Consider the following 18,994-nt stretch of genomic DNA (forward strand, 5'->3'; position numbering starts at 1 on the left):
GATGGACTGCCATCTATTGACTCAGAGTAGCCTTCACATGTGAATGTGGCATCAGTCACAGCCACGGCCACAGAAGGAACTAGGTTTGAATTGCAGCTATGTGTTCATTTCAGCCAACCTGCTTAAGGCAATAGAGCAGTCTACAGTTCATTGTGGGGGATTCCTTTCTTTTCTAGCCAAAAAGCATCTTATTTCTAACCCCACTACTTCAGGGGTTAAATTTATTTTAAAACTCCGGTTTGGAACTGTTGACGTTTGAGTGCTTTTTACTTGCTGTTGTCTGATTCCCAGCTGATAAGATCTGGAGGATCATTTCCAGAACAAGTATGTTTTAGCAGCTACAAAATCAGACTGTCTAGGAAGCCTCTCTTTTATGAGCATGTAAGAGAGATGATGAAGTTAAAAGTAGACTTGTGGAATTTCGAAACTTCCTTAAAATATTGTTAAATAATATTTCAAAAGAGAAGTGTTAGTTATTTTTCAGTAATTTTATCAAAGGTAAAGTTAAGTCTTTAACAGATTATGTCTAAATAAAAGAGCTTTTTAACGAATTTGATTTCAGTACATTAATAAAAGGCAAAATCCGTCATTGCAAGGCCCATACCCAGCACAGTATGTGGCTCTACTGCTTCTCTTTAGGCATTTCAGTGACCAATAAAAAAAATCATACCTTTTGACATCTTTGTTGATCTAGAGACATACATAAGGAAAAATTTATTCAACAATTACATACATAACTTCCTCCTATAATATTTAATACTTTTACTTCCTCAAAAAAATCATACCTTTTTATACCTTTGTTGATCTGGAGACAAAGGTGAGGAAAAAATGTTTAACAATTATATAATTTCCTCTAACAGCTAATACTTTTACTTCCTCTAAAAAAGTTAAAGTTTTAAAGTATTTTGATCATATAACCCTGTTCTTTGCATTGGAACTTGTGCTTTCAGATTTTCAGCAAAGCTTGTCTTTAAATACTCTTTTTCTTCATTCAAACAGCTTCTTGTAAATTATTTTCCCTATCAAGAAAGTCCCTTCTCCCATCGCTTCATTTCTTATGTCACAGTAAAAACTGTGGGCTAATATGGCACCAACAGAGTTTTATAACCAATAGAATATTTACCTAATAGAAGCTATAGTTTAACATGTATTAGACATTCTTAACCTGCTTACTTAAAAAGCAATCCGGAAATTGCAATCTGAGAACTGTATGTATTAAGAACCAAAAAGGCTAATGCATCTTTTATGTCTAATTTTGTGCTTGAATTTCTTTGTATGTATTTAAAATGCACTACAACCTTTCTACTTCTTATTTTAACTAAAAATTTCAGAATAAGGAAGTAATTATAATATTTATACAAGGGTTATGTTTTAAATGTTTATAATGTTTGGAACACTTAGATTACGCTTTCAAAAATGGAACTATTTATCAACTGGACAGTGGAGGAGAGAAGAGAAATAAATTTCCTTTCCTTCCTTTCTGACCCAGAAAAGGCTTCTGGTCAGAGCTCACTAGCAGTCCAGAGTAGGGCCCTGCACGTGCTGCGTGGCAGAGTGTGCCTTACAGACTGCAGCCAGCACTGCTCCATTTCACTTCCCCAGTCCACATCCTCTCCTTACCTGGAAACAGCAAACTACAGGTGTATTTTTTGAGTTCTCACAGTATGGATTTTACATCAAATCAGAATTTTACCATCTAAAAAAGTTCTATGCTGTATGCCATAGAATAGTGCCCCAAACATCAGCAGACTGAAAGCTAACTTTAAACTTAGTGTTTCATGGTCCATGAGGAGAGACTAAGGAAGTGAATGTAGGTACTGAAGCTGCAGCCAGTCAAATACCCTCATCTTGGGATTGAGGCATAAAGGTGAATACAATTGTCTAGCTGGCTAATGCTAGAAACCATGGTTTTCTTCATAAAAGAAAGAAAAAGAAAAAAAACTTAAAAAGCAAAAAGTTTTTAAAAGCTTCATCAGACAATATTTTCTATTCATTTTTTTAAAAAGAAAACTTCCTTTTAATTGTGTATGTGGTATGGGTCTTTCTGAGAACTTCTTAGCATCTCAAGCAGACCTGCCAACCATGAGAGCACTGCCCACACACTGTTTAACTGAGAAGTCTTAATCTTCCCTGTGTTTGTTTGTACATATTAGTGAGTGAAACAGTCCCAGGTGTGTGTGGTTGGTATTATCTTTAGAATGAGGCATACTTCACACTATTAAAAAGCAAAAAAAAAAAAAAAAAAAAATTACATACCTTTTTTAAGGGCCTGGCAGAAGTTATCATTAACAACGCATAAATTCATTTGGTAGTGCAATCCACTTTGCCAACCACAGAACCAAGAATCCACATGTAAATTGTGGGGCTCTTTGTCTAGTGCTTCTGGGCGGAGATTTTAGCTGACATGTTACTACTCTGACACTGGACCTGATAAATTTCAAAGGTTCAATCTTATTTAAAATCCCATTAAATACTGAAACTGCTAAATTTAATGTGCCCCTGGACTGGTGACTAAGAAGGTGTCTCCTTTGTAGTACTTGAGGACTATATTTTTCTTCGAGGACTCAAAAGTACATTGGGCTGCTTTATTTCTTGATATTTTCCAGATGTTTGACATCTGGAAAACAGGATTTGTTCGGCTGGTTTGGGGACTAGGTCTAAACCTAGGACATTATGTATGCTAAGTATGTGCTCTGCCACTGAAGTACACCCCTAGCACCAATAAGATGGTTTTAAATAAGTATTGATGACTTCTGTAATAACAGGAAATGTATTTGGAATGATTTTTCACATGGAAATTTTGTCTAAAATAGTTTAGTTTTTAATATTTTGAATATTAGTCCTGCCCTTAATGTCAAAAATATGACGATTTTTTTACTTCAGTCTTACCATTTTTAACTTAGTATATTAAAAGTAATTATATTTAAAGAGTTAAATTAACTGATTTTTTAAAAATAGTATTTCACTGACATACAAGAACTAATAATCACTGAAAGCAATTAAGAAATATACTTTCAAAGAGGGTGAAACCTGGAATTAACAATCCCAATAAATGAGATTCATTTTAAAATAAATACAATTTCCCAAATCACCAAAAAGCAATTTCCTAAAGCTCTTCCTATAAAGAAAAGTGGAAAAGTGTGGACATTGTACATTATTCATGCATGTTATTTTCCTTTTGTTTCTTCAAGTCATGTACACATGCTTAATTTTTTCTTAGTGAAAGGTATAATAAAATAATTTAAATTTAGATATAACTTACTTAATTTATTGAAGCATATAATATTAGTGTTTTCTTCTTTTGAAGGAATATGAGGTATCCATCCCTTCATTTCTCAACATTCTAGATTTTTAATATTTTAATTCAAAAGTAACTTGGCTTGGACAGGAAATCAATATGGCATTTTGTACAGGCTTGTTCTTGCATAAATATATTTGAGTACCATCAAGACTTCATGGCAGTGATAATCCTGGTGTAGATATATGCATTTGCATGTGGTGAAGCAGTTACAAGTGTGACTTCAGAATACCTGTGCTGTGCTACTTTCTGAATGTCTGTACTCACCTCAGCTGCAGCTTCCATGCTTTTGCTCATTTTTTAGATAGTAATACTGCTCAATAATAAATTAGTTTAATCTGAAGATCTACTAGAATTAGTAACGTCTTTCTTCATTTGATTAAAAAAAGAAAAAGAAAGAAAGAAAGGTCTCTGTGCTTTTTCTCCTGTCCAATAATGGCTGAGAGAATGCCCAGCATTCTCAGGATTTATGAATTCACCAGATGAACTTCTAGTTTGATTTCTGCTTAGAATTTGAAAGAAATTCTTGTGGTCATTCATTTTCTAATCTTTTTTCTGAGAGTAACAGAAAGGTAGAAAATTACATTTAGACACTTTATTATCCTTTTTTCCCCCACATTATGTTCACTTTTACTTACAAATGAATTGTATTTAGTCATTGTAGAGAAGAGTTGTAATAATTAAATATTTAGCAATTAAATTCCATTTATAGGTACTTACGTTTTAATATATGGTACACTTTGGATTTTTTTTCTTTTGTCTCCTTAGTAAAACACATGTGAGTCATGTCATCCCAGAGAAAATTGTATTCCTTTTTACTGGCAACTCTGCACTCTGAAAGAATGCCTCTTTACAGTGAGCATGGATATAAATAAGCGAGATAATTAAGCTAAACTTTCTCAAGTTTATAGTTGACCACTGTATACTTTCTAAATTATAGTTTCACATTTGAAATGGTAAGCAATTCCTATTTTGTAAGGTTACCTACACATCAGAGCATAGAAATAAAATTAGTATAATTTTAGCATTTTGGGTGGCTATTTTTCATATGCTAGATAAATAGGTGACTTATGCCATTCCTTAAAGTACATTCCAAGTAGCTGACTTCATTGTGTGCTTTTCTGGATGTTTCGGTGCAGCAGTAAATGTAAAGAAGGTATACAAAGCCAGTGCTATTGCACTACCTAACTAGTGAGGGTCAGCATAGTCTGAGTCAGCTCAGTCCTTTGAATGACGACTCATAAAGGCCTCTCCATGAGCAATGTCTCTGAGCCAGACTGTCATCACACATGTGTCTGCAATAAACAAGTTAAGTTGGCTTTAAGATTCCAAAAAGTACTACCTTGTAAGTGACTAGGAATCTATGATTTATTGCTCAGATTGATCTGACTTTAGGTGACTCCTCCTGCCTCAGCCTCAGCCTCCTGCTGCTGGAATTACAGACATAAACTACTGTGCCCAGCTTTATTTTTTAAACATATGTGTATATACACATCACCTATACTGTGCATATACACGTGCACACAAACTTAACTGAATTTACTAGATATAATACAAAACCATCTTTATAATTTTGTAATCTGCCTATGCTTATAAATACCGACTTGAGGTTTCGTTGGTTTGCTTTCTTTTATGGGGCTAGCCTGGGCTGGCCTTGAACTGATCTCTTGCTTCAGCCTCCAAAGAGCTGGGATTATAGGCATGAACTATCATTCCCAGCTAAATACCTAATTCTTATGAATATGCTTGGGTGCAGATACGTGCAATCAGGAGAACTAAGTTTGGGGCTGTGTGTTAATTTTGTTTATAAAATAAAAGTCTCTGTTTTTGTGTGTGTTGGCTCTATAACATTTCCTTTGTTTTCCAGTTGTACTGCTCATTTAAAAAACATGCTATGAAATTTGGACAGAAGGGCAGGCATATCAATGAGTTAACATTCTGTATCACAATGTAAGGAAAAGAATGCCAACTTAGGGCTGTGCTCTGGTTTCAAGTTTGATTCTTTCATGTAATTTGTACGTGGTTATGGTTAAAATGTTTAAGACAGCTCTCTATCTGAAAATGGGTGGTGGTGCCTCCCAGGACTTGTAAGTGTGCAGTGAAATGGCACCTGTGCTGTACCTCACAGCTCCTTAGTAAACCTTAAACCAGGTAAGCACTGCCAGAGCAAGCCATGGGCGCCTGCCTGTAGGGAAGCGCTGGGTCTACAGCCTAGACTCAGGCTGCTGCGCTGTCTCTGCGAGGGGAGGAGATGTGGTGTCCTCTTTAGCCTCCTAACAGTGCTTCCTTCTGCAGTTTCTGAAGTTACATACTTAAACGCCCTTCTTCTTTTCTTATTATTTATACTTGTCTTACTTGTTTCAAAAAATGTAGGTGAGTAACTTCCTTTCTTTTCTTTTTTCCCAAGACAGGGTCTTGCTATGTAGCCCAGGCTGGCCTGGAATCGCTATATAGCCCAAGCTGGCCTGGAACTCGAGATCCTCCTGCCTCAGCCTTATGAGTGCTGAGATTACAGGCGTGCGCCACCACGCCCGGGTTAGGTGAGTAACTCTTAACTAAGTACTGCAAACAAATTACTTTCTTAATTTGATGTACCTTAACATCAGCACAAAAGCATTTAAGTTAGATCACAAAAGATTTAAGTTACTTCCTTTTCTGTAAAAACAACAAGGTAAAGTACATGTAATATATAAAAATGCAATGCGTGTTTAGCACTGGGCTCAATCTCCAGCATTAAAGGAAGCAAAGAAGCAAGAAGTGGGTGGAGATAAGCAGTGGCATCGCTTTAAGATACATGAACTAAGCTAGTATATGTATAATTTTATCTGGTAACTTCAATGTCCTATGAACAATTATATAAATCTTTATAATGAAAATAATATGAAATCAAACAGCTCACAGCAATTATAGTAGCTTATACAAGGAAGAGAGGAGGTATTTTAATACAGAAAAGGAAACCAAATAATATACCAGGGCTTTGCACTTCAGGTAAAACTAACTATCCGTGCCTGCATATGACCAATGCTAGAAATGACCCAGAGACCATCACAAAATACAGTAGTGTGAGAGTTGGTTGAGCTCCACAGTCTCCCAGCTATGTTCTTGTATGAGTTCAGAAAAAAAGGCTACATTGACTTGGGCACTGCCTTGATGTGTGTGGTACAGGCCCTCGGAAGAGTATTCCTAGTCCATGTTCCTTATTTTAAGACAAGCAAGGGCTAAGACAGAATATATTATAAAATCAAAAGTCCAAAGCTGAGGAGATGAGTCCGTAGTTAAGACCACGGGCTGGTCTCGAGGACCTGGGTTTGATCCCCAGAACCCATGTGGTGCCTCAGAGCTATCTGCAACTCTAGTTCCAGAAGATCCGTCACCCTCATTTGGTTTCTGTGGACATCGAGCATGTAGTACACAGACATAAGTGTAGGCAGAACACCCACCCACATAAAGTATAATTCTAAATGTAACTTCTTAGCAAGCAAAGACCATTTACTGCATACCTTGGAGCCAGTCGTCTTTGTGACTGATGGGTAACAGTGCTCTAGTACAGTAAGCCTGCGTGGGAGGGGAAGGCATGTGGGGTTATAGTCAAAATGAACAGCCTGGGTTTATTTCAGTTGCTCCATTAACTACTAAATGCAATGGATACATGGTTCTAATCTACAGTTACCAGTGGAGGTTTATGTAAGCATTTCATATGGTTCGGAGATCTGTATTTAACATGTCCATACCTTACACTCTACCCCAGTAAACCTGCAGATAAAATATCTGTGAATTCACACATGTGTGTGTTCTTTTCTGTCCCTCTTAGCCTGTCTCTACGCCCTCCTCAGCCCTTCCCTACCTCAGAGCTTGTGGTCCTCTTCCATCTGTGTACTAAAAGGTTTCTTTGTAAACCAGGCCATTTGTCCGTCATTGTTTGGGGTCCAAACAGTGGTAAGATACCCTGTCACTGATCCCATGTGCTATGAATGGCAGCTCCTCTCTGGACAATTGGCGGAGGGGCTGAGAAATATTCCTGAGAGGATTATTTAACCTTTCAATTTAGAGGGCACAAAGCCTAGCTGATTAATGAACTTTCTGATGGGTGCCGATAAGCGGATCTATTTCTTTATTTCCCCTAAAAGTGATTCCTTCTCCTATCCATATTACTATAATCTTAAACATAAATGTGGCAAATAGATTAAAAAACTGCACTAAAGAGTTTATCTGGCTAGCAAACTGAAGGAGCTAAATTAAAATTGGTAATGACAGCAGTGGCTCAGCCTCATATATGGTTTTTAAATGCACTGTGTATTTTGAAGAGACTTATTCTCCAGCTTGCCTGGTAATGACTGCTTTTGGTGCAGTCTGGGGCTGGCTTCTGTTATCCCCACCTCACGCCCTCCCCCCCCAAAAAATGAGTTGTGTTATCTGGATGGCTGCAGACACATACGCATCCCCCTTTCTCACTGCATGGGCAGACAAGGTCGATAGCATTACAAGGTATTTGTGGCAGTGCTTGTTTCAGTTTTCAGAGCTGCCAGTTTCCAGGCAGATTTGAATTACAAAAGAAGAAGCTGGCATGAAAATTGAAAGGTTTTATCGGCTGGTCTGAAGCCTCATAGCACATTGCTTATTTATGCAGTCCATTTGCACCAGGAAATATAAAAAGGAAATACATTTTTAAAATAAGACCATAAAGACCCAGATATGTTTAAGATGGCAAATAAAATATAGATACCTATAATATCTTTCCAGGAAACGGTTTTCACTTAATGTTGCACATTACTTCAGAAGAGCATTTATGTTGCCGTCATAAATGTGTGCGTCTGTGTCACTATGTAGGTAGTCTCTGGGGATTACGAAGGAAGCCCTATGCTAACTTACTTTAAAATTAAAATAGACAGAGGAATAGCTCTGCAGTCGGAGAGCTACATTGGAAATATTTAAATAGGGTGGTAAATTAAACTTAAACTAACATTTTTTGCATTCCATGTAAAATTAGCCATGGCCCAGTGAATAACTGCTACTGCCTTTAGAGAAAATTGGGGTGCTTTTTAAGCCGGGAAGGCTGGGAGCGTTCCAAGAGGGCACCGCAGGGCTGCTTACTGCCTCACACGTGTTCATTGTTCCCTTCTGAGCTTTTGGGTTTGTTTTTGTTGTGGTGTTTAGTGGGAAGTGTGTTGTTTACAGAAAGATTGGAACACAGTCAGTTTAATACTTCCTTCTTATGAAATGTCTGCTTCTTTTTTTTTTTTTTTTTTTTTTTTTTTTTTTTTTTTTGTCTTTAAATATATGTCTTTTAGGTATAGCCTATTGCTTTCTTAATGTAATCAACATGTAATTCCACTATTAAAATTTATTCCAGCAACACACACAACAGTTTTTTGCTTACTGAGAAATTAAACATTATATTAAGTGAAGGCATAAATATATAAGCGTTTGGTAGTGCAAGGCCTTAAATAATTACTTGCAACCTTTCAGCCCGTGGTTTTGTAAATCTCACGTATGTCCAAGGGAGAAGTTAGATGTGTACTGGAAATATCAGACCAGGAAAGCAGCACTTACTCTGCTGTAATTCCAGTGAACATTGTTCAAGAATTCTTTTTCCAATAAAGCAAATTACTCTCAGCTAAACCATAAGAGCTGCAATTTTTTGTAAATTTTGTTCTGCCAGTGTCTAGGACCATTCTCATGTTTTCCTGACCTCAACTAATTACTTCATGTAGGTTTTTTTTTTTAAGCAGAAAACTATCAAAATCATACATGCCTGCTGCATGCTAATGATATGCTGTACATTTTTTTTCATGAATTTTCATAAGGGTTTTTCTACGTAGCAAGTGTGGCTTAATGATGTAATCACCCGATAGACTAGAAAATGCTCCAAAGGAAACGTTCCGGTCTGTTGTGTACATAATACATGTTTCAAAAATCTGCCTAATTAAGGAATTACCCAATGAATTGGGAGTCTGTTGGGTATATGACAGTCTTAATACATAAAAATGTATATCATTATATATGGTGCTTTCGGTACTTTTTTAGGACATAGATAAATTAATAGTAATGTCCTTTAGAATACAATAGTTATTTTTCTCAGTAAGAAAAAAAAAGTTAAAGCTTAAAACCGTCATAAAAGAAACATTGTCTTGGCTTAGGGCAAAAGTTTCTCCCAATATTCCTCAAAGAAAAGTAATACTGTAAATATTTATCAAATTATGGACCAAAAGAAGGCCTTGTCCAAAACCATGATGGACATGAGCCTAGAATTGAAGTCCCAAATCCACCCTGCAGAGACGCCAGCTGCAGGAGGTGTCAGCCTGCACACGCCGGTACATGGGTCCCCAGCTGTTGCTTCATCACAAACTCAGCCTTGGTTTCTACAACTCCCACTCCTCTCTGTTCAGATGATGATGGCAGTAATGATGCTCTTCCTTGTCTGGGTACTGATGATCCAGCTGTTGGTGTGTATGTTCTAAAGAACGTCTGAGGAAAGAGGAAGCCTGCTCACTGTAAGCTAGGTAGAGCATGGAGAAGATGTCTCTGCTCTTCACTGGTAGCTACTAAAACTCAGCATCAGTACCAGGAAATGGGCATGTTTTACATTCAAACTTCTGCTCAAATGTCAAATTGTTGCCAAAGGATCCGTTCAACTAGTGGAATCCGAATAAGAACGAGTGCCCCTTTAGTCCGGCATAACATTTTCTTGAGAAAGCCTGCTTAATTTTGTGGGTTAGGTTTTTAAGATACAGCACTATTAAGGTGGGGGCTGTAATACTAGTTTGTGGAAAGAATAAAATCATCTGTAAATGCTTGGAATGAAGGTTGTCCTCACATGCACAAATCACCTCAGTTTAAGAAGTGTACATGAAACTGCAACATATTTAGAAAGATTGGAACTGATCTCTACTTTTCTCATTGTTATATTTGGTTATAAATATATTTACCCTAGCCATTTAATATGCTTTTTAAAATATGTTCATATGAAAACTGGCTTGGTAAATAAAAACATATGGTCTTGTCTTTGAGCATATGTATGATTGTAAAAATAAGTCTATTTTTCAGTCACAAGAGTAGAAAATTCCCTCTAATTAGTAACATTGATTGCATATCCTGTATAGTAATGAGCTTCAACAAGATGTTAGCCCTCATTGGATCAAAGTCAGTTTAGATAAGGGCAGCCCAAGGTCACAGAGGGAGATGCCCAGCAGGTTCATTTGCATAAAAAATTACTGTTAGAAATAGGACACTGAGGCAGCTCTAGCATTTTGATCTCTTGGCCTTTGTCATGGAGATTCTTAGTGAAGGGAGTAAGGCCAGTGTCCCAGATAATGATTAAGTGTTTTAATGGCATTCATTCATTCATTCCACACTAACTATTCATGCAGAAAAAAGGGTTATGTAAAGTGACATTAGAAGAAAATCATTTGTAATGGTTGTATCAGGCTGCACTTTGAGGAGACATTAGGAGTAAATCCATGGCGTGGTAGGCTTATGCTTTATCTTCTGATATTTACTGAGTTTACTGGTGCATGAAAAGCTTTCAGCAAGAATAGCAGATGAGATGGACCTTTCATAGGTAATGCTATCTACCAGGTTATTACTCCTATATATTGATAGTAAAGTAATCTCCAAGATATCACCCTACAAATATAGATTATTTAAATGTTTGTAACCAAAAAAAAAAAAAAAAAAATCCTGCTTTCGTAAATAGTTCATTTGGTATCCAGTGGGTCAAAGTCTTTAGATACATTTTTTACTTCACTCTCTACCATCTAACTCTTTGTCAGCAATCCTGGCCCAAATGACAGAACCGTAAGCCTAGAGCTTGCCAGCTGACATATTCTGCTTTAAATTAGACTTTTGCTGTTAATTAAAAATAATGCACCAGGAGTGGTGGTGCACGCCTTTATCCCAGCTCTCAGAAGGCAGAGGCAGGCAGATCTCTGTGAGGCTGAGGCTAGCCTGGTCTGTATAATGAGATCCAGGGCCATGGCTTCCAAGTAAAACCCTGTCTAAGTGGGAGGGAAAAAAAAAAAAAAAAAGACATGTTCTAAGGCATAAGTATTAGGTCAAAGTTTTGTATTTCCAACACTTGAAATAGTGTAAAGATTTTTATTTAATCTTAGTATAAAAACTTGTCCAGTGTACGCCATGATTGAGTTTCTGCTACTGTATTCTAATACGGAGCTCTCTAATTAAGTAAGATCTAGCTGATTTCATTTCTATTAAGTCCTAGTACATGCTAGTTTATTAAAATGAGAGCATGTAGATACCGTTTGTCAAGTCATTTACTAATTAATTATTGTGAAACAGTGTAGACTTTCATAATAATATAAATACTGCTGCTATTTTTGTTAGTAATAATGGAAGTTTTTAAATAGTGACATTATTCAGTTGAATGAACATCAAATGTTTGTGCTCCATCCAGAGGCATAAATGAGCACTAAGGCTGTATTCGAGGTTATTCTCTAAGTAAAAATCCCAACTGTCACTGTGAAACACACTTTCAAGTCTTGATTAAGAAGCATCTCTTCATCTCTGGTCCTGGGATACTGAGTTCCTAGTGTCTCGCATCACCAGTTTCTTCCTGGGTTTCCAAGTATGTGCCAGGTGCTCAACATGAAATAGGAGAAACACCAAGGAAACTGTATTAGTAATTATGCAAGCTTTTTAACATTTTTTAAAGGAGTCTTTTGTTTTATTTCAAGACAGGGTTTCTCTGTGTAGCCTTGGCTGTCCTGGACTTCCTCTGTAGACCAGGCTGGCATTGAACTCACAGTAATCCGCCTGCCTCTGCCTCCCCAGTGCTGGGATTAAAGGCATGCATCATCACGCCTGGCTGGTTTTTTATATTTCATGGCATGATTTTATAGGTTTGCCCTTGGGGTTATAAAAATTAATATTTTCCCAAAGTATCTAAATTGTTATTAACACTACCTAAAATTTACCAGATTTTTCTGTGAGTCATGCTTTCTATGTACCCATTACTTCATCATTCAGTCATCATGTTTACTGAATTCTCATCATATGCCTGGCCCTGTCCAGGAGCTGGGGGCAACAGTGAGCAACTTCCTCCTTCCCTAGTGGTTAAGTTTTGGTTGGATAGGTAAGATAAGCTCTTTAGTATGTCTCATGTGGCATATTTTGGGGGGTTGATTTTGTTTTGTTTTTCAAAGGGAACGGGTATAGGGAACACCACCTGGGGCCTTCCTGGGATAGTAACCACCTTGTATCTGGAGAACAGCTATCCCAGTGTGGAATGGATGGTGCTAAACTCTCAATGAAAGCAAGCTTGTGTAGAGTGTTCAGAGAACACTGAAGAGGCCAGCGAGGTGATGAGACACACCAAGGTAGGCAGTGAGGTCACAGGAGGAAAAACGTGACCCATTGTGAGCATCTTGGTCCTTACTGAATGAGAAGAGAAGCTGTTGGAGGGGCTTAGACTGGGAGGTGGTATGTTTGGAGCCACAAACCAGAATGGTCACCTTGTATTGAAAATAGGCTACAGAGAAAGAGCCATTGTGACCAATTATAAGGCTCTACTAATCATCAATATGATAGGTGAATACCCAGACTAAGATTGTGCGGATGGGGTGAGAAGGGGGTTTAACCCTATAGAGCCAATCTGCTTTAGTCATTGACAGAATGTGGCGCATACCTGCATACACAAGAGAGCCACTTGCGGGCATGCATGGGTACCTTCTAAAGAAGGCACTTATTATAAAGGTTGGCTGTTCCATTTACCATCAGCAGCACATCCTGCCAGGTTGCCAGCTGGCTGCTGAGTAACTGCCTGCCATTAGCTTCCAGTTCTTCGCTGACTTCCCATGTCACTGAAAATACAGAGCATTTGCACTGTGACCTCACCCCTCCTCACCTTCCAGAACCTCCTCTTCTACTCTTTTGCCTGTTCTACTTCAGGGTACAGGTTTGGTTTTCTTTGGTCTGGTTTAGTTTGCTTTTTCAAGACAGAGTTTCTCTGTGTAGCCTTGGCTGTGCTGGACTCGCTTTGTAGACCAGGCTGGCCTCAAACTCAGAGATCCACCTGCCTCTCCTGCCTCTGCCTCCCGAGTGCTAGGATTAAAGATGTGGCCCGCCACCACCCAGCCAGGTATTTCTTTTTAAATCCTCTAAGACGGGAGGTTCTTGCCTGCCTTCGCACTTTGCAGAGAATAGTGCTGGTCAGTCAGCACAATCCCATGCATTAGGGTCCCTGTCGGCAAACCTGTCTGAGGCACCAGCAGTGACTCATTCACTGACTTATTCCAATATTTTGTTTATACAGTTACATCTAGGTATGGGAAGGATGAAGGAGTGCAGGAGTGGTTTGTGTATCTGTCTTCCCTACACTGGAAATGTAAGCAGTGACTTTTGTGTTGCTGACTTTTTAAATACCAGTCCTTAGGACGGTGTCTGACACTGATTCTCCAGTTATTATTTTTAATGCATTACTGAAAATGTATACATACACTCACGCCATGTGCTCAGGACTCCGACAGCCATCCCTGGTGGAGCCATCCTTGCACTGTTGTTCTGTTCTGCTGTCCGCTTCCATTCACAGCCAAGTTCCTTCGCTGGCTTCATACTTAGGATAAACCCATAGCAATCTCACTTCTGCCCCAGCCACTCAAGTAAAATTGCTTCTAACAGTTCCCAGTTACCTACTACAGTTTCCTGACTTCTAAGTTCAATGTGTTTCATAAGCTTCATCTTAGATAATAATACATCGTTAACTTTCTTCTTCTTCCTCCTCCTCCTCCTCCTGGTGTTTTGAGATGGTCCTCCTGTAGCTTGGAGCTTGCTGTGTAATTGAAGCTGGCCTTGAACTCCTGATCTTCCCGCCTCTCCCTCCTGAGTACTGGGATCACAGGTGTGTGCCACCACGCCCAGACCATGAATGGCTTTTAAAATTTCTTCCTCAGAAAGTTACCATGTTTCTTTGATTCTGTTTTCTTTCTGTATACTCACAGCTATAGTTTATTTCATACCAAGACAACAGCCATTTTTTCAGATAAGGAAAAATATTTCCATGTAATAATTTGATAACTTCCTGATATCACCTAAAGAAAAATCTAAACCACTGCAGTGACCCTTACCTGTGTACATGCATCCCTGTTAAAATCTATTTAATAGTTTTTAGCATAGCTGTGGTTTTCTTATATCCTAGTTGGTAGTAGCTGAGGTTGTAAGTGCTGTTTTGTGTGCCATGATCATTTTCATCAGAAGACTGTTGGGGTTTTATTTTCCTCAAATGTGATGATGACTCTTGCTAACTTGACTGGATTAATAGCAACTAGGAACTTAGGAAGGCACAGCTGGGTGCATCCGAGGGTAGATCCTTGGGGCTCCGACCTAAAGAACGGTGTAGTCCGTTAACAGAGTCAAAGTTTGGATAGACTGCTGGGAGGTGGTGGGACTGCAGAAGGTAGAGCATGTCTGCAGAAAGTCGGTTAAAGCTAGAAACGGTACATGTGTCCTTGGAAGTTCTGTCCTGCCCTGGCTTCTTCCATTACTGCTCTGCTTCCTGCCTGCTGTGCTGTGAGCTGCTCTCTACACCCTCCCCACTGTAAGTCTCTGAGACTGAGCAAAATACAGCTTTTTCCCTCAAGCTCTCTGTCAGTGCTTCATCCCAGTGCTGAAAAGAGTAGCTCTCAATCCAGCTCTCGGTTTTAAGACATAAGAGCTAAAGTTAGGTTTTTAAAGATTTTTTTTATTACCTATACACTTTTTCTATATCAAGAACTCCTCTCTTTACCTATGCCTGCAACCTCAAACCACCTGATTGCAACATTAGGTAAAAATGTTAGTAGGCAGACTACCGCTCTGTTATAAAACCCAATAAGCATGAGAAATAAATGGACCAGAGTACATGCCCATCTGTTCCTTTGCACCTGTAGAAAAGGGAGAAAATAAAAGATAACATTTTTTTCTCTGCTTGACTAAGTCCACCACCTTCTAGGGGCTTGCTCTTCCCTTCTCTGAACTCCCCACCTCACCTAGCCTACATGGCCCACCAGCTAAGCCTTCCTTGTGTACACTGCCCTGTTTTATCCTGTCCTTTCCTGTTGCTGCTTCTCAGAATAATAATATACACTTGCTCCCTTGCTTCAGTGTATATTCAATTGCTTAGCATTTCTTTTTGTGTATACAGTGTATATACTTTAAAACCATAAAATATAGTAAGTAGAATTTAATAAATTAGTTGTGTAGTTCTCTCTGCATTCCCTCACTCCTCATCCTGCTCTCTGCCCTCCCAGACTCTCATAGTGAGGCCCCTATGAATGGCCGTATGTGTGACGGCTGTGCCTCTGTCCTCGTGTTGCTTGGTTTCTGCTGTGCTTGGCAGTGTAGATCAGCCCTTCCTTGAAACTGCTCTTTCAGCCTGGGTTTCTGTCCTGCTGTGTCTCCTCAGCCTTGAGCGCCCCCCCCCCCCCTTCTCTCTAGCTTTCCTGAGCCTTTGTCTGCATCTTGCGTGTTGTGTGTCCTGGCCTCCATGAGGAGCCCATTCCCACTCCGCACTAAACTCAAGAAGTGGTGTTTTTCAGGGCTTTCTTGCCCAAGAGCTTTTAGAATGGATGGGATCTTCGCTTTTCCTCTAACATGTATTGAACGCTCACAATATTTATGTTGCAGACCAAACCTGGACCACCTAAAAAGCCAAAGACCCCTTCCAGACAATCAGCGTTAGTGTACTGCTACAACTGTGCGCAGAAAGGCCATTATGGACATGTAAGTGTGAGTGGCATTGGGAGGCAATGTATTTTGTTGTCAGGGAATGGTTGCTGAAAGGTGAGCCCAAAATGAATGTAACTCCAAACACTTAGTTGTTTATAACCTTCAGTGGTAAGACTTGATGTATTTTCAACTTATTTACCTCTCTTATTCCTACCAAGAAAAACTGTCAAAGCATATTCCTATAGGTTTTTTTTTTCCTATAATTTTTTTTGTGTGCTTTTTTTTTTTTTAAGATTTATTTATTTATTATGTATACGGTGTTCTGCCTGCATGTATACCTACAGGCTAGAAGAGGATACCAGATTTCATTATAGATGGTTGTGAGCCATCATGTGGTTGCTGGGAATTGAACTCATGACCTTTGGAAGAGCAGCTAGTGCCTTTAACCTCTGGGCCATCTCTCCAGCCCTCCTATAATTCTTTAATGTAGTTCGTAATGTTAGTCAGACAGAGTTAGCAGCATCTCAGAAAGAGTTCTCTTACCTTTTATGGGCTGTTACTGTTCACTGGGTTTTCTGCTTAGTTCTTCAGCTTCCCTGGTACCACAGTCACTTGCGTCATTACCATTCACGTGCATGGCACTCGGTGGAAAGACAGAGGTTGCACAGCATTGGCTCACACACCTCCTCCTCAGGTGCCTGCCTACATCCCCTTCTGCCCAGACTGTGCCAGTCCAAACTGAAAGGACCAGCCTCTGTGACAGCTATGAGAACAGAAGACACTCACTATTATAAGGTGTAATGACTCTAGCCAGTTGCCACAGTAAGCATAAAACAATAGCAGCTCATCCCAGAGCTAAGACCCAGTAGGAACAGGCCTCTAGCCCGTACATTGTGGGAACCTTAAAGTCAAAGAGGAGAAACAGTGTGGCACAGGGAGTAGAAATCCTTGTGCAGGGGTTTCTCTGTGGAGCCCTGGCTGTCCTAGACTCATTTTGTAGACCAGGCTGGACTTGAACTCAAAAGATCCACCTGCCTCTGCATCCCAAGTACTGAGATTAAAGACGTGCGCCACCACATCTGGCTCCCCACACAGTCTTCTGACAGCCTAGAAACCAAGGTAAACATCGACCAGATCCTATGGCAGAAGGAAAAAACCCTATAAAGGCTCAGAACCCCTCCAAGCAGAAAGAGAGGAGGGCAAGTGGCAGAGTGGGCATACCACCTCTTAACTCCAGCTAGGCTGCCTTTCTACCACAGGCCTTGGGAGGTCTACAAATGCAAAGAGACAAGGAGGCTGGGAGAAGAAAGGGTGCTAGACAGAGCTTATGACAGACTGAGTTTATCTTCCGTGTTCAGGCAGCAGGAACCAGAAGGATGATGGGTAGAAGAGAATGCTAGGATGAAGGTCAGATTCTCAGTGTAATTTTTACGCTGTTCTTGACAACCAGATGATTTAACAAATCTTGTCATTCCCCCCCCCCCACCCCCAGCATTCGGTCTTTATCTCCAAAGCAAAGACGTACACAACACTTGACATTCAGATGCTGTCTCTCCTGTGTAGATAGCGAGACCCAGCAGGGCACCTGAGGGCACCTCTGTAGAAGACACACTGAAAACCTAACTAGAGAAGACTCGTTGAGGAAGCTGCCGTCTCTCGGCTTCTGCTGCCCTGTGCGAGCCTCCTGTTACCAACACCTCTCAGGAAACACTCACGCTAGCAATCCGCTGCCACACACATTACACAGGTGTTTGATTTATATGCTTGCTTATCTCTTTAAAGCAAAGGACTATACTTTTAGCATTTGTGTTTGTTCAATTAAAGAAAAACAGTTACAGTTGGATGCTCCCTGCTTACTAGGAACTGCTGTTAATGTGGATGGGAATATCAAGAGCATTTGGAATTTATCCCTGAAATCTAGACTTAGACAAATTTCAATTTACAGTAAAACAAATTTGGCAGCCATAGTTGAAGGAACTCTAGATTATCCAACACTAATGAAGAAGATCATTGGTGTGGCTAATCCAGAACAGAAGATGAATTATATAGCCAGCTATCGATATCTGTGTTAATGGAGGAGACCAGTGATGTGGATAATCAAAAAATAATTTACATGTAGCCTTGGAAAACACTGTGATACAATGTAGTTCTGTGACGTGACGCCCGTCTAGATAGAACAGGATCCAAATAGGAGGCTACCCCAGTGCTGAAAGATGTCCAAGCTCCAAACCCTGTCAGTTTCAGAGATTCAGCCCTCAAATGATGTTATTAAATCACTTCATGTTGCCTTCCCTAGCCCTACTCATTCTAGCTTGAAAGGCAAGGGCAGCAGTAGGCACTGTGAAAAAGACAGTGTTCAAAGAGGATGTGAAAAGGTGAGAGGGGTGGAAGAATTAGGAGGGTCTGTTGGCGTGGGTACTGAGTGTATCAAGATTTCTAGGACTCTGGTGTAACCATAACTTGATATTTTTGTTGATTTATATGATGAGTCAGGTAAATTCTATGTGGTAATTTCACTTGCTTCTTAAAAGCACCCTGATTTTTCGTGAATGCTTACTTAGTTAAAAACTTCTGAACCTTGGTAAATGACTCTCAGGCAGTATGACAGGAGGAAGTTCAGATGGTCCTAAGGAAAGAGAAGTCAGCCTCTCATGCTGCATCAGTTGGTGTCATCACCTGGTGTTATATGGGATAGGTAAAGCCAAGGACAGAGAGCGGGGAAAGAGTCGTGGCAGACACAAGTGAAAGGACTGACCCTAGCTTGGTTGAGGGAGCAAAGAAAAGAGGTGGTTTCCTCTGAGGCATCTCAGAGTTACCCAGGAACGCTTTCCAAGTAGATGCAGCCCACCACTTGCCTTACCATAAGAATCTTCAGCCTAGAAACTAAGGGGACTGTGGGAGGCGAGAGACTGGAAGAGCAGGAGGTAAAGGGAATGGCACAGGAAGGAGCAAAGAATATGCTCAGTGTACAAGTGTACAATATATGCCAGAAGAAATAAGAAATTTTTAGTTGAGAGAGAGAGAGCGCGCGCCAAGCAG

The 18,994-nt window shown here is 39.7% G+C and overlaps 1 protein-coding gene across 2 annotated transcripts in view; it reads left to right on the top strand.

The window, feature by feature from the left end:
* Nucleotides 1-18,994, top strand: part of Zcchc7 (zinc finger CCHC-type containing 7) — a 175,451-nt gene that overhangs the window by 153,259 nt on the left and 3,198 nt on the right. For both annotated transcript variants that reach the window (XM_051157465.1, XM_051157456.1), the window contains exon 7: nucleotides 15,914-16,009. In XM_051157465.1, coding sequence (XP_051013422.1) covers nucleotides 15,914-16,009 — 96 coding nt within the window. The remainder of the gene's footprint in view (nucleotides 1-15,913; nucleotides 16,010-18,994) is intronic.

Source organism: Acomys russatus, chromosome 2 (assembly GCF_903995435.1).
Source record: "Acomys russatus chromosome 2, mAcoRus1.1, whole genome shotgun sequence".
Lineage (NCBI taxonomy): Eukaryota > Metazoa > Chordata > Mammalia > Rodentia > Muridae > Acomys > Acomys russatus.